At 36.4% G+C, this 17,034-nt stretch overlaps 1 protein-coding gene across 9 annotated transcripts in view; it reads right to left on the bottom strand.

Annotated features, from left to right (window-relative positions):
- The window catches only part of LOC111024873 (Small GTP-binding protein), an 83,102-nt gene extending 73,560 nt beyond the window's left edge, over positions 1-9,542 (bottom strand). For 3 of the 9 annotated variants that reach the window (XR_015788201.1, XM_088118608.1, XM_088118612.1), the window contains exons 1-5: positions 9,222-9,541; positions 8,965-9,141; positions 3,460-3,546; positions 1,219-1,275; positions 835-900 (exon numbers count right to left, since the gene is read on the bottom strand). Coding sequence is in view for 7 of the 9 variants with exons in the window: in XM_088118608.1 (XP_087974734.1) it covers positions 835-900; positions 1,219-1,275; positions 3,460-3,546; positions 8,965-9,141; positions 9,222-9,467 (633 nt within the window). In the remaining 2 variants the exon portion in view is untranslated. Of the gene's footprint in view, positions 1-834; positions 901-1,218; positions 1,276-3,459; positions 3,547-8,964; positions 9,142-9,221 lie in introns of all 9 variants that reach the window. The other 6 variants (XM_088118601.1, XM_088118603.1, XM_088118593.1 and 3 more) reach the window with 4 other exon arrangements.
- Positions 9,543-17,034: the final 7,492 nt, after the last annotated feature.

Here is a 17,034-nt window from a genome sequence, read left to right as displayed (position 1 = left end):
GTTGGATCTACAATCGGAGCAGAAGGAGTTAGCCGATGGTTATACTAAAATATTTGACAAATACAAAGCCTTGGGTCTAGAAGAGGAGCCAGAAGTTAAAATTTCTTGAAGATGGTCTTTTCAAGTTTTCTTTTCTAAGTGAAAGTGACAGTACCTCCTTGTCAAGACGTTTGGTTTTTCCTCATCAGTTTGTTTCATCTTATATCTTCTGATTTTTATCACATCTTTTGGCTGTTATCTTTTTTTTTCTTTTTTTGCTTTTTTCCACTCTCTTTGGGAGTTTGTATCTCTTGAGCATTATATTTTCCTTTTATTATATCAATGGGAAGTTCGTATCTTGTATCTTGTTTAGAAAAAAAAGAAAAAGTATCTATTAGACACATTCATGAAAGTTCAAAAACCAAACTCATAATTTGACCCCAATAAACATTATTCTGAGTTTCTTTCACTTTTGTGTCTTCTCTTGGTGGAGGGAGGTTTCAGTTTCTTCTCTTCTGGTGATTTGCTTGTGTTAAGTGATGGTTTTGGTTTCCTCCTCAGCAGTTTGTCCATTGTTTTGGCGAGCTTTCTTGTAATCAGTGTTCAACATGTGTTCTTGGGCTTCGGTTCTCATATTTTTATGGGTTTTTGTTTTCGATGTGCTGTTTATTTTTTCTTTTTCCTTTTTCTCTTCCTTTGGAGCTTGTATCCTTGAACTTTTTTTTTCCTTTTCATATTATCAATGAAAAGTTTGTTTCTTGTTCAAAAAAAAAATTCTGAATAAGCGCATAACCAATGAAAAACTATCCTTGGTAAACCAAAAAGATAAGTAGAACTCAACCAAATCAAACTTACGGGAATAATTTCAAGATTGTTCTCCAGAGCCAAATAGACATTTGCCAATGTTTGTGCCTCCACACCCTAATACAGATTTGCATATAGGTTAGACTAAGCAAAAGAAAATAAAACGAAAGTTTTGCTATGGAAAAAAAAAACAGACTCAAAGCCAGCATTGCCAAATAGTGAAATTCATGAAGCACACTATTTCCAACCTATGTAGCAAGCTGGAAGATAAATAACCAACTAAAATTAACACAGAGAAACCATCAATGATACAAGTCGGATCCTAGATGTAGAAATATAAGAAGGAAGATCCCCTTCTCCATCGAAAGAAATGATATTTTCGCGGATACAACACATAAAAAATTAACCAAATTTGCCTGACCCAAAATGATATACCTGTGAAGCATCTACAACGAGGAGAGCACCCTCACAGGCTGCAAGAGATCGAGAAACCTGAAAGAAAAGGGAAAGTTAAATGAAGTTGAAATATTATTGCTCAGTAACAGTGGCATAAGAAATAGGGCAGAATCGCTTCCTTTCAACTACATGATGAAACTGATACATGATAGTATCACTATTTGACATGCATAATTGTATGGGGAGAGTGAGAGTCAACTTAAAGTATATCGTAAAAAATCAAGAGGGAACAATTCTGCAGTCATATTTATACTGACATAAGGACATACAATTTTACAATCTTCTAGTTTTAGTATCAGCCTAAAACAAATTTTTCTTTTTATAAGAAATCAAGCTTTCGTTGGGAGAAATAATATATAAGAGCAATAGCATACAAAAAATCAGCTAAACAAAAAGAGGCACACTCATTGCAGATTTGTTGTTTATTTGGAAGTTTTGTTTTCTTTTTACTCCCTTGTGAGTTTATAGTTTTTAACATTTTTCAACCTTTTCATATATTCATACATCAATGAAAAGTTGTTTCTTATTAAAAAAGAAAAAAAAGGCTCACCTATAGAAAAGGGTTCCAATTCAAAAGAATAACACCGAACTATTAATTACAAAAGACTTCAGAAATAGACTCTCACAGGGTGGTATTAAATCTAATAAGCTCCCAAATATCCTCTCAATACCTCTCAGTCTCTCTAAAATTATATGCTTTCTCTCGAGCCAAATATCCCACAAACAAGTTTGTCATAGAAACCTTCCCTTATCTCGAGAGGGAGGGAACAACAACACCTCCTCCAGCATCATCCAACACTCCATGTTATAAGCCAAGGACGCCTTGAACAACTCCAAGAAACAACCCCAAATAGTATAAGCAAACTGACATCTCCATAGGATGTGATCAAGGTCATCCAAGGCACTTCTACATATAATACACCATTAAGGCCCCCAACAAATAAGGAATAACACCTCTAAATGCGATCCAAAGTATAGACTTTCTCGTGTAAGACTTGTCAAGCAAATAATTGGTCGTTCTCCAGAATTTAAACCTTTAAGAGTGAGTCAAATAGTGAGGGCATTAATGGAAAGTGAGGGAAGGCTCAATAGATGAAAATAAGAGCTACAAGAGAAACCCCATCACAGACTAAGGGACCAAACTCATAAATCCTTCCTCCCTAGAAAAAGATGGGCATCCCTCAACAACAAAAGCAAGGCTGAAAGCTCCAACGTCTCCCGATGCGTCAAAGGACGATAGAGAATCAGGAAAATAAAAGATGAACTCACCCTAGACGTCAAAACAGAGGCCATCGAATGCAACATCATATCATAAAGGTGATTTATTCACTCAGTAATCCTCCCAAAGATAAGTATCGAAATCATCCCCAATATAACATCTCAAAACGAGGGAAAGATAGAAGAAGTAGCCTTCCAAGTATTTTTCTTTTTACGAAATCTTAAGCCCACTAGGTGAGACCCAGTAAAATAGATGCATCTCATACTTGCTCACGATAATCTTCAGCCACAAGGCGTTAGAATCTTGAAAGAATCGTCACAACCATTTGGCCAAAAAAGCTTCATATCTACCCCCCCCCCCCCAACCCCCCCGACCGCGCCTCCAAAGACCTCGATACGATATTGCAATTGAAGTTATATGAATTAAAAGGATACTAGAAGAATTGAAGTTCTCTCAAAAATACCTATAAGAGTTTACTACGACAATAAAATTGTTATCGCTATACTATCCAGTTCTACATGATCGGAAAAACCATATTGAGGTTAACAAGCATTTAATAAAGAAGAAAATTGATGCTGGTGTAAAATTTTCTCTTATCTTCCAACAACAGAACAAACAATTGTATGTTAACTAAAGGTTTTCAAAGGGACAATTTGACAAACTGATTGACAAGCTGGCTAGGAGACATCTTTAAACCAGCTTGAGGGGGAGTGTTCCATTTCTTTTATATTTATTGTAAATATTAGTTGTTCATATTTATGTGTAAGTTTTTTCCATATTTTTATGTTGCCTTTCTTCTATATAAGAAGACCTTGTATTTGATTCAATTAATAAAAGAAATATAACAATTTTATTTCTTCCCAAACTTCTAGTAATATATAAGTTTTCTTCCATTGCCTTCCCTTCATGCTATCCACAATGGGACCCCAACAAGATAGTCTTTCATATGCAGTTATAACTTTTGAAAATTGCAAAAATCAAAACACTTGCATATAACTTACCTCATAAGAGAAATCAACGTGACCTGGCGTATCAATCAAATTCAAGCAATATGCTTCATTCTTATACATGTAACGCATTCGAGCTGCCTGTCAAATTGATTGTTAATAACAAATATCACTAAGGTAAAATATTAGAAATAATAACAAGAATAATAGATATTACAATGCAAAAATATTAGAAATCATAAGAATAGTAATTTGTGAAAGGGTGGGTCAGTCAATAATCAAAATTCTTCCTCCACCCTTCTAATATTCAACTAAGATTATTAAGAAAAAGGTAAGAAGCCAATTGAGAGAAAGGATAGGTATCCTCTCTTCTCTCTCCTCTCTTTCCTCTCCCCTTCGGTCTGATCAATCGAGTTCTACTTCATTTCCATGGTTGGTTCTAAGTGCTGGCTTTTGCATCAGCTTGACATTAAAAACGCCTTCCGCCATGGATGTTCTAGAATTTTTTTTTCTTTAATTTTGCTCAAAGGGAGGATGATAAAGTTCGTCGCCTTCAGAAAGATTTGTATGGGTTAAAACAATGTTCATGAGCATGGTTTGGAAAATTCAGTCGCACGCTTGAGCAATTTGGAATGAATGTCTGATCACTATGTCTTTCATCGATGATCTAAGAGTGGTATTATTTTAATTTGTCATATATGTTGATGATATTCTCATTACTAAAAATGATACATCAGGATTTTTTTTAACAAGATACAAACTTCTCATTGATTAATGAAAATGAACAAAATTGTTAAAAGCATATAATCTCCTGGGAGAGAAAAGATAAAACAAAACAAAGAAAAGAGAGAGAAAGGAGAGAAGGAACCCAAAGAAAATATACAAACTGATGTAACCGTCAGTAGCCTTTAAGTTCTGTTATTAGCTTTTGTTTTAAAGCTTATGTTTAATAGGCTTTAGGTTATGTTTGGTAGGCTTTTAAGTTTTACCCGTGGTAACTTTGTTTACCCTTACTTAGTTTTAAGCTAAGAATCCTATAAATAGGTTTCAGCCCTTCAATAAAGAGAATCTTTAATAAGGGCCTCCCGAAGAGAGGTATGAGGAATGCAAAGGGCATTGCCCTTAAATAGAAAGCCATCCACTATATGGTAATCCTCAGATGCTGTATGTGATTGGCATGTAGTCCATATAGCACCGAAATCGGAATCCCCTTCATAGGTATCGGGGAGATGTTCGAAGGCAATTATCTCCCCTCTTAAAATGGTTAACAAATTTCCTTTTCGACTCAAGGCATCGGCAGCCTTGTTAGCGATGCCAGATTTATGTTTTATGACAAATTCAAAGCGTTGAAGGAAAGAAAGCCAACGAGCATGCATACGGCTAATAGATTTCTGTGTGTGGAGAAATTTAAGTGAAAAGTGATCTGTGAATAGGACAAATTCTCTACTTAACAAATAATGTTCCCATTGTTTCAATGCTCGAACTAAGGAGTAAAGTTCTTGTTCATAGGTACTCCATTTTTGTCTAGACGAGCTGAGTTTTTCACTAAAGTACTCGATGGGGTGGTTATTTTGGGAAAGAACAGCCCCAATCCCAATCCCGAATGCGTCTACAGCTACTTCGAAGGGTTGGTTAAAATCAGGTAGGGTAAGAACAAGGCTACTACTTAGTTTATGTTTGATTAGGTTAAAGCTTTCGGTTTGACTTGGACCCCAAGTGAATTGTCCCTTTTTAAGACAGTTTGTGATGGGAGCAACAATTGAACTGAAGTTTCGTATAAATTTTCTATAAAAGGAAGCAAGCCCAAGAAAACACTGTACATTCTTGACTGTTTTAGGTTCTAGCCAGCTAGAAATAGCAGTAATTTTTATAGGATCCATTTTAACTTCATTGTGTCCTATTATAAACCCTAGGAAAGATATTTCAGGTACTGCAAAGAGGCATTTTGTGAGATTAATAGCTAGAGTCTTCGTAGCTAGGGCAGAGAATACTAACCAAAGGTGTCCTAAGTGGTCCAACATGCTTTGGCTATAAATGAGGATGTCATCAAAGTAAACTACCACGAATTTATTTATAAAAGGATGTAATACTTGATTCATGAGTCTCATGAATGTGCTAGGAGCATTAGAAAGGCCAAAGGGCATGACCAACCATTCGAACAAGCCCTCATTGCTCTTGAAGGCCATTTTCCACTCATCCCCTGGGCGGATGCGGATTTGATGGTATTCGCTCCGAGATCGACTTTAGAAAAGATTGTGGCTCCTCCTAGTTGATCCAATAGGTCACCAATCCTAGGAATTGGAAATCGGTATTTAATTGTGATTTTGTTAATGGCCCTACTGTCAACACACATTCGCCACGTGCCATCTTTTCTTGGTGTAAGAAGGGCTGGCACCGCACACGGGCTAAGGCTTGGTTGAATGTGACCTTTTATCAAGTAAGTCTTGTATTTGATCATGAAGAATCTTGTATTCCGACGGGCTCATTCTATAATAAGCCAAATTAGGAAGTGTGGCGCCAGGAAAGAAGTCTATGTTGTGTTGTATGTCCCAAGGGGGGGGGGGGGGGGGGGGGGGGGGGGGGGGGGGGGGGGGGGGGGTGTAAACCAGTAGGTGTGTCCACAATGGTTTTAAATTCATCAAGAAATTTGTTTATATCGAGATGAAGGGGGTAATTGGAGTTTCCTACAGCAAAAGATTTGATAACCAAGCCCAGAATAGGTATTTCTTTCCGTGGTATAAGTTCTTTTGCCGAATGTATTGTGAACAATTGACCTTTATTCTTACTAGTATCCGTCTGAGCTTGTAACTTGGATGGGGTAAGGGGCAACAAGACCACTTTCTTGCCCATCCAAGTAAACTCATATGTATTGTCTCTGCCTTTATGCAATGCTTGAGTGTCGTATTGCCAAGGTCTGCCTAACAATATGTGGCACACATCCATCTCAAGCACATCACATATAATTTGGTCTCTATAGCTTGTGCCTATTGACAAAGGAATGGTAGATGTATGAGTGACTTGTGCTTCCCCACCCTTCTTTATCCAAGTGACCTTATATGGGGCCGGGTGAGGTGTTAGAGATAGGTTGAGAGCGGTTATAAGTTTGATTGACACAATGTTTTCAGTGCTGCCACTATCAATAATGACATTGCAGATTTTGTCATTTATAGTACAACGTGTCTTAAACAGAGCATGGCGTTGGTAAGCCACCTCTGTTTTAGGTGTGAGGAGCAAGTGCTGAACCACGCATGTCACCAAGTCTCCTTCATCAGGCCCAATATAATCGACCTAATTATCCTCGTTTACTTCTTCTTCTTCACTATCATGTCCTATACCCTCATCGTCCAAAAAAGCTATAGCTTTACGTTGAGGACATTCGTTGGACAGATGGCCAGTTTGACCACATCTAAAGCATTTGCTCAAATTTGGACGGTTATATGTACCTACTGGGCGTTTTCCTATGTTGTTATCAATGCCCTTACCTCCTTTTGTAGGGTCAGAATCTAACAGATTGGCTTTAGTACCCGATGCTGTGGGAGTGGGATAGGAACTTTGTCCCATCGAGGAGGAAGGCTTTTTTATGATCCTCCTGTCTGGCCCCATGTGTTGCGTCGTGTATATTGTTTCTTGTACTTGTTATTGATTTGTTCTTCCGCCGTTGTTGCTGTGGAAATTGCCTCATTGAGGAATCCAATAGGCTGGAGAGCCAGCTGTTCTTTGATGTCCGTTCGCAAGCCTCCAATGAAACGGGCCACTAAATACTGCTTATTTTCCCCAAGATTTGTGCGAGCACCTAACCTGTGAAATTCCTCAGCGTAATCCACAATAGAACGTGTACCTTGTTTACAATTGTGGTACTGATTGTACAAAATCTGTTCATAGTTAATAGGAAGAAATCTTTCACGCATCAGTTTCTTCATTTTCTCCCATGTACGAATCGGTCGCTTCCAATACCGACGCCGATTAACCTCCAACTGATCCCACCAAGCAGAGGCGCCTCCCTTCAATTTAAACGCCACTAATTGAACCTTTTTATGATCAGGTGTTCCCATATAGCTAAAAAAATTCTCTACATTCTTCACCCAGTCAAGAAATCCTTCGATCTCCATCTTCCCGCTGAAAGTTGGAAGATCAATCTTCATCTTGTATTCATCTGGTTCTTGGTACAGTCTTTGATTACCTTTACGTCCCCTAGGACCTTCTTCCAGCTCCGGCATATTCTCTTCCCCACTAGAAGAATGGAGGAAATTATCATCCATGCGTTGAAACAGGGGATTTTGGTTTAAATCTTGTCGGGCAGCCCTCTGTTCTTGGAGCATTCTTGGATCAAGAACATTTTCTTGGTGTCTTCTTGGCTGCACCCATTGTTGTTCTTGATAGTAATCACCTTGATGATCTGTTCTTCTTGTTTCTTGAACCATTCTTGCTTGGTTTTGTTGAATACTCAGCCTTTTCAGATGGCCGTGCATTCCTTCTAAAATTTGTTTAATCTCACTCACTTCCCATTGGACGGTCTTCACATCCCCTTCAACCAACTGCAAGCGTAGGGTTGATGATCGTGGTGAGAGAACGGACACTTGATCCGCTTCTTTGTTGGCCAGGGAAGAATCCGTGGTGGTTGGTTTTTTGCCCACCATTGATTGCCCAAAAACGAGGAGCTCTGATACCAAATCTGATGTAGCTAATCTAGCCAAGTTTGTAAGGAATGAATCTATCTCTTTATTGAAGGGTTGAAACCTATTTATAGGATTCTTAGCTTAAAACTAAGTAAGGGTAAACAAAGTTACCATGGGTAAAACTTAAAAGCCTACCAAACATAACCTAAAGCCTATTAAACATAAGCTTTAAAACAAAAGCTAATAACAGAACTTAAAGGCTACTAACGGTTACATCACAAACCAACTCAACAAGAAAGATTAACGAGAAGAGAACATATGTGCTACTTTCAAAACTAGACTCGCTCTTGCAAATAAGCAACGACATAAACTTTAGCAATCTGGAACATCAGAAACAATGGCAAAGTTATCTTTATCTTCAAGAAACAAGGCTTGAAAAACTAAGAAAATTTGGCTCAAATTTCAGCCCGAATTCAACAATCCTTATAACATGTACAGCTTGAAACTCCAACTTTCTTCTAGAGAGAGCTTCTAAACAAATAGCCCTTTATTCGCGAATTTGAGAGATAAAACGATGCCTTCTTTAGGATCTCCCAGAGGAAAAACCAAGATGCAAAGGGAAAAGTCTCACAACTATCTATAGAGAACCTTCAAAACTTGAAGGAACCTAAAGCAAAACCAAGATACATCAGGTATTTTATCTCCCAAAACTTTCCTTCACAGTCAGCTTCATACTAAGACTTGGGAATATTGAAGTACTTCATAGCTATTGAAGTTATTAGATGCAAGAAGGGCATCATTTGCATCAGGGACAGTTAAGTTCCTGAGTAAATGGGGATATATGAGGCGTATGGTTAAAGAATGTTTAAGTGGGAATGTTCTATTTTAACCGTTAGCCCGCAGTAACTGTGTAATAAAAGAGAGAGCTAATGAATAAAGAGACCTGTAGTTTAATCGTGATGCCTCTTTCTCTCTCCAAATCCATGTTATCAAGAAACTGATCCTTCATTTCTCGCGTCTGAACGGTACCGGTCATCTGGAGCAATTTATCCGCCAAAGTTGATTTGCCATGATCAATGTGCGCAATAATGCTGAAGTTTCTAATGTGCGATATGGGAACCTGGAATTATTGAAAACTAAGAGCTGGGAAATAAAGAGAGATGAAATTGTAAATGAATGTTGTGGGGGAGTCGAGAGAACCTTCAAGAGTCGATTTTGACCAGCTTGAGCAGCGCGTTCGGCATCGAAGAGAGGTGTTTGAGCAGTCTGACAAAGGACGACCCTGCCTCTGGTTCTTGTAGTTGTCGTTGAAGAAGAGAAAAGGAGAGGGGAAAATGGAAGTGGAAGCGCGGGGAGGTGGAAAAGGCTGTTTCTTCTGCTTTGGAGAGGACGCCGATGTTGGGCGCATGTGGATAAGGGTGGCGCCAAACAGAGCTCCGCTGCCATTGCGCTTCTTAGTTGGTTCTTACGCCGCCTTCACAGTTCACAGTGTGTGTGTTTTTGTAAAGCCTTCGTGGTGGTGTCCGTTTGTTTCCAGCCACAAATTCGGAGGATGTGCCATTTTCCCTCCGCACAGTGTATTTTTCAATTCTACCATTTATTTTCCAATTTGTCAATTTCGTCTTAAATCTTTTCATCAAATTCTAATAAATTTAATATTTAAAATATAGGTTCCTATTACATTCTTTTCTTCATCTTTGGTCTTTTTTTTTTTGAAATCCGTGTGTCCGAGCCAGCTTGCGCGCACCTCGATTAATCACGGGTCAACCGTCTGACCCTACTACATTTGGTTGACAAGGTAACTCGTAGGATATTAAATCTTAGGTAGGTGGCCACCATCTTTGGTCCTTTCGAAAAACATTTTTCGATCAAAATCCATAAAATATATTTCTGTGTATTATCTTACTATTAACATGGGTGTCACTGTAAAGACCGCATAAAGCTAACTTAGCTAATTAAACAATTAAGGAAAATAATTATATACAATAACAAATAAATAATCTAAATTCAAAATTAGCTCTAATTTGAATTAATGCTAATTATTGGAATTGATTTTCTTTCCTTTAACACTCCCCCTCGAGTTAGAGCATGAGCATGGATGTTAATGATGCTCAACTTGTTGAGATGTTTATGAAATGTCAATGATCACAATGGTTTTGTAAATATATATGCAACTTGATTTCCAGTCTATACATAGACCGTTTTAATTTATCTTATTTGAATTCTTTCACCAACAGTATGACAATCTAGTTCAATGTGCTCTATCTGCTCATGATAAATAGGATTTGCAGCAATGTATAAGGTTGCTTGACTGTCACAAAACAATCTTTCGGGGTCTGGATGTGGTACATGTAAGTCCTTTAAAAGATACCTCAACCAAGAAAACTCACAAATAATTGCAACCATTTATCCATTTTCTGCTTCAATAAATGACCTTGAAACTGTTGCTTGCTTTTTACTCTTCCATGATATTAGAGATTTACCAAGAAAAAAGCAATATCTCACGGATCTAAAAGTGGGTTTTCCCTTTTATTCTTTTAACGTTATTAATATGACTATAAATATATAGTAATATGGACAACTTTTCATGCAACCACATTGTTTAAAAATTGTTACTTGTAAATGACTTATTTATACTTTATATTAATTTGTTGTAATCGGGTATTAAATTTCCGTCTACATGTAGCTATTTTTTTTTATCGATGTTTTCATGTGTTTATGGGTTCGACCGTCAATGTTATCAGAGCCAACACAACTCTTTCTTTCTTTTCTTTTCTCTCTCATGGAGTAAACTCCTCTCTGAATCTGGGGGTGGAAGGAAGATGGGTCTAATATTGTTCTAAGGTTATATTCTTTCCTTTTGATTCTTAATCTATCTTCTAAATAAATCTGATTCGGGTATCTCTCTTATTCAAACTTTTAACATCTTCTAGCTATCTATTCTCAGATATCATGATAAAGGCGTGGTTAACCTTCATGATTGAGAATTTCTAGTTAGGAAATATTAAATTGTGTGAATAAAGATCGATTGATCAAAGAATTCGATTTAATTAACAGATAGATTATTATCAAAATAAAAGAATATGAACTTAGTAAGATCTTATTTTCATCTCCTAGATATCTCCAGATTCCCTTTTCTCCTCTCTCATGCTGTCTAAACTCCTTTCTAAAATCTCCCCCCATACTCAACCCATCGTTGACACAGCCTCCTCTTCCTCTTCCTCTTCTACCAAGCAAAAATCAGAAAATGATTTTTCAAAGATTTTAGCTGAGCATAATTCAGCCGAAGCTCATCTGGCTAAGGTTGAAGATCGCCTCAAAAACTGGTCTATCCCCAAGATAGATCCAAACCAGGTATACAAAATAAATACCTTCAATTTCTCCCAGCAATATGTTATCATCATTACCGAGGAGAACGTAGCCATGAAGGATGAATTCACAGAGATCACCCTTCTTCCTGAAGAAACCCTCTTCAGAGTCAGGAACAAATTCAAATACCTCCATATTGGATGCGTTCAAGTGGCTTTAAAGCCTCTCTTCAGAGAAGGCTTAGATGTATCAGTTTATCTCGCCCTTAGATGTACCCTGGTGCAATTATCGGAAATTGAGTTTTAACAAAAAAAAAAAAGGTTTTAAAAGAGATTGAGTGTTGGATTTAAAACTCATAAGATGCATCCAAGTAAATCGAGTAAAATCATCAACAATGGTAAGGAAATAACCAGCCAACAAAATGTGAGGGAATTTTATGTGGTCTCCAAAGATCACAATAAATCAAATCAAAAGGTGCAATAGTTTTTATTGAACTTGAATAAAAAGAGAAACGAACATGTTTGACCGAGGGACAAATCTCATAAATACATTTAAAAATGAAGATAATATTTGGGAAAGATTTGGATAAGGTGTGAAAGGGGGCGTTAGATGGATGTCCAGGACGTTGGTGCTAGAGGTTGGAGGTGTGACTTACGTGTGAAATAAAAGAGATGACCTAATGTTTTTAATGGTGGTTGGTTCCCCATTTGATAATCCAATAAAATCATGAGGTGCCTTATTTATATTGCTAGTCTATGAAAAATGTGATACATGATCTGTTGCTCCACTACCAACAATCCAAATCTAACGAAAATGCTTTATTCTATTGCAATTAGGTAGAAATATACTTGTTGCATTTATAGATGATTGATCGTTACCATTTTTACTTTGGATTAAGGTCGTTATCTGCTTGTATTCTTCAACTATAAAGGTTGGGCTTTCATTGGTTGGTTCTTTTTTCATCTTAACGTGTAAGCTGCTGCCTTTCTATTTCTCGACTTCATCTATTTCCCATGTCATTTGGCTCATTGGAAATCCAACCAAATTAAAGCAACGATCTACTGAATGTCCTCCTTGATCACAATAAGTACATTGTAGGTCTTTTCAATTAGAATAATGATTGGTTGTCTGTTTTGGCGTTGCAACTTGCATAGCATGAGATAATGGTGGAGTTTTCCTATGCATGACGACTTCTATTTGCCTCTCTTGTTGAAGGATTAATCCATAAACTTTTCATGTATCCGGAAGTGGACTCATCATCAAGATTGATCCACGAACCTGAGAATAAACTTAAGTCCCATTAAAATTTTCATTACCTTTTCTTTCTCCTCTCTGATAATAACTTCCTTCAACATGTTGCAAGTGCATGCAATGGATTCATGATAAGATCCCAATTCATCCTAAAGTCTTTGAGTTTGGTATAATAGGCTGAGACTGAAAGGAACCTTTGACGACATCAACAATTTTTTGTCGTATTTGATCATTGATTAATCTCATTGTGAAAATTGTCATGGAGTTTGCTCCAAACTACTGTTGTATATGAAAAAATAACGCTTTGAGCTATGACAGGTTGAATGGAATGGAGGATCCATGAAATTACCAAGTCATTGCAACATTTCCATATTAAGAATCTTTCATCAGTTGTTGCTGGCGCTTCCACAAATCCATCAATAAGCCAAGTTTGTTGTTGGCACTGAAACTAAGGAGTATTGAACGACTCCATTGTCCATAGTTGTGTCCGTCCAATGATGTAGTAACCAAGACAAGTCATGGTGTGTCTAAATGGTGCAAGAATAAAGGATTTAGGAATTTAATCCCTTTTTCCACTATATCTTACTGTTGTGGTTTTTGTGGTTTCTCACTTGTGTCACTCATGTTGATGAATGGATAAAATTTTGGTTAAAGTTTGTGGCAGAAGGTGTAGGGCTAAAGGCACCAAGAAAAGTAGCGTTTTAGAAGATGGAAGAATATATTTTTGTGTATTATCTTACTATACATGGGTGTCATTATATAAAGATGACATAAAGCTAATTTAGCTAATTAAAAAATTAAGGAAAATAATTATATATAATAAAAAACAAATATTCTAGATCCACAATTAGCTCCAACCCTACCACAAGTGGCTTAAGCAACCCTTTCAAGAACAAGCACCTCATAAACATACACGGCAATACCTAGTATACACACACAAAGAATCACTCAAGGGGAAGAAGATGAGACTTACCTTGAAGGTCAAGGCTTTGGATAGAGAGAACTTGTTCTACATCTAAAGTGAAACACTCCACAAGTTTGAAGCAGCAATGCTCACGGTTTTGGGAGCAAAGAGGAAAGTTCAATGACTATTCCATTCATCAATAATCCAACCTCTCAAATATACAAGATGAAGCCTATTTATAGGCATATTGAATTTCCCAAAAATGAAAGGAAAAAGAATTTAACTAAACCAGACTAAAATAGTTACAAATTGAGTCCAAAGGAAGGGTAAGAAAAAGAAATATAAAGAAACACAAATTTAAGGTTTAAACTCTAAATAAGCCCTAAATAATATTTAAAATGGAGTCTTCGACTTTGGGTATTCCAATTTGGTTTGTAGCTTCTTTCTTAATATGGTCTTCTTCCTCCTTAAGCTTAACATTCCAAATGTTAAAGTGGAGTTCCTCTTTGTTGCACTCTAGCTTGGCCGTAAGAAGTAAGTTTTGAACTTGCTTGTTGATGGAGTCTTGAACTTGCTTGTTGATGGAGTCATGCACCATTTTGGCTTGCAACCTTGTGATCGGTCCTCTTGGTAGTGTTTGGTCTCCTTGATGCAATCATTTATCCTATAACATTTTGGAGGTTGAATTTTTCAATAAAATCTTAATAACGTTTGTAGTTCATATGAGTGAAGTGTCGTTGTCTTAAGAGCGCCCTTGATAGATTTAACCTATATGAGTGGTGTAAACCAAAAGAAAATTCTTATTAAAGTGAATGTTGACCTTTAAATGAATACAAAGCCTAAAGGAAATAAGAGAACTAGATGTTGGGTATAAATAACTAACCAAAAGACTAACCAATATAACTTGTCTAACTAACTTAACAAAGTTAGCTACATCAATGAGCGTGAGAGTGGAGCCTCTCTCACACTAATGAAATATTTGGACTAGCACAAGGATATAACGTGCTAACCATTAAAGTTCATGTCAATACGTATGATTAGGGTGAATAATAATTTTCTATTTCACTTTAGTGTTATAGTTCAAGTTAGGAGACAATCACCAACTATGGAGTATGGATTATTATTTCACTAGTAAAGTTCAAAATAAATTTGTTAGGGTGTTCATCGGCCGACGTTGATTTTGGGCTCAAACTGACGTCGACCACATATGAAGCAGGATACGTATATTTGGTCAAAGTATATGTGTGGGACACGCTATTTTACATATCAGGTTATGTTTTTCTTTTTACAATTTCTGATTCGCTATCTTATGCATCTAGTTTTGTTTTTCTTTTTAATTTCGAACATGGGAGGATACTCTTTGGACATGGGAGGGACACGTGAATGAATTTTTTTTTTTGGGATAACTTAGGGGGGTGTTTAAATTTGGACACACATTTTAATAAATAGTCAATAGTATCCCATATTGTACAAATGACCAAATCAATTTTTAGGAGTTTTAAAAATTAGATGATTTCCCAACTTTGCCCGTAATCATATTCTTTGTCCCTCGTCTCATTTGAACCATGTTGAGTCTTTCTCTACCTTCAAAAGATAAGAGACACGTGCAAGCGTACACGGTCACAATAATACTTGGTAGTAATCCAAGGTCGAATCTTCAGTGATTTGTGCTTTCAAAATCGTTTTTAAGAAGTAAATGGTTCAAATATGTAATTGTGATTTATGAAGAAAATGGTGACAAAAGTTGTTGTTTGAGGCTTCAAATATCAAGCAATTTTATAAAACACAACCTCTTTGCTTCCCACCTTAGCTTTGATGGAAAATATGGAAGATACACACTTTGGGGAAAATGCACCAGTCACTATTTGGCTAATCTTGGGAATATGAGTTCTACTCTTTCACGAATCGTGCATTTTCTCGTTTGAACATCGCCCTTAACTTTAAGGTTATGTCATCCTAAGGTGCTACTAAATGGAAGAGCATAAAAAAGAAAGTCTAAATTTTCCACGGAAGCCGGCATTGGTTGCTGTAAAAGCTAGGGTAACCTACGATCATATTTCTATGTATGATTACAATTCTAGAAAGTATTTATCAACTCATTTTCATTATGGGTCAGAGGACCTATGTCTAAGACCGTGTTTTATACGCTTAAGTCTAAGTTACATCCCATATTGGTTTCCTATTATTTTACCTAATCCATCATTCTTAGAGTTTGGCTTTAGTGCATAAATCAAATTCTCAGTAGCCAAATGGAAAAAAGACAAAAAGAAAAATTTAGAGAAACCAACCCAAGATTGCATCATGCGCAATCTGGGCAAATCCCGACCATGTTCGAAATCAAATCATTTTAGCTAAGGCATTCCACAAATAGGTTAATAATTAAATTAGTGTATAATTAAAGGAAAGAAAACGCACGAAAACATAAAAGAATGAATTTCCATTGAATTTAAATGAATGATAACAACGTACAAGGAGTTCTAGTTTAACCCTCTTCTCTTTCGAGCGTAAGGGGAGTGTAAACTCGCTTAAGAACTTAAAAAGAACAGAATAGATTAAGAACGGAAACGATAAGTAAAAGTATGAAAATACAAGAAAAGAACAACTAAAACATAAATCTAAAGCTTATGAACGAAATATACAACTAAGAATGGAAGAAATAAAGATGAAAACATGATGGAAATGGATGCTTTGCTGCTGGGGGAGGCTCCCTTTTGTAGGTCCTCAAGTAATTGGTTGAACTTTCTATCATTTTAGGTGGAAATGGGTTGAGATTCTCTAAACAAACCCTCCTTAACTTGGACTCACGGTTTTGGCTTCATTCAAACATGTTGGAAATGACCCCTTTGCCCTTCATTAAGTGAAACGCCCGTTTTGGCAAAGTTGACTTCCAAAATTGCGCCAGGTGCAATTTTCTGCAAAATAGATTATGTGATTTTCTTCAACTTTGACCGCATTTTTCTCATATTTTACCTAAAGTACCATATATTGCAAATTATCAAGAAATGTTCTACGCATGTTCTACTTTAAGACTATGTAAGTCTTTTTAGCTAATAATGATGGGAAAGGGTTCATTTTCTGGTCAAACAGCCTTCCGACACACAATTCTACAGTAAAAAGTCAACCCTAACAAACCACCTAACACATTTTAAGGATTTGAATCAACTCCCTCCACCAACATTTAAGAGATTTACTAGATTTATAAATATATTTCCACCAATTAAAAAAGAGGGAATTGCATTGAGTAGCAAATTAGTTTTATATATTTAACCAAATAGCACACGTATTTTACATTTTCAAATATAGCAAATTTTTTAGATTTCTGATTTTGAATATTTCAATATTCCCAAATTATCATTTCCAAACATACATATTGCAAGTATATCAGATACTCATATCAGTAGTATATCAAGTATATCATACATTTATATTTCAAATATATCAAATACTCATATCAGTAGTATATCACATACATATTCAGGTATACCAGAATATCATATCAATAATATATTGGACGTATATCAGACATATATTACATAGAAACTCACATCA

Source organism: Momordica charantia, assembly GCF_013281855.1.
Source record: "Momordica charantia cultivar OHB3-1 chromosome 1 unlocalized genomic scaffold, Mcharantia_2.0 BLBB01000001.1, whole genome shotgun sequence".
Taxonomy (NCBI): Eukaryota; Viridiplantae; Streptophyta; class Magnoliopsida; order Cucurbitales; family Cucurbitaceae; genus Momordica; species Momordica charantia.
The sequence above is the reverse complement of the archived record's forward strand: the minus strand, read 5'-3'. Positions and strand labels throughout refer to the sequence as shown.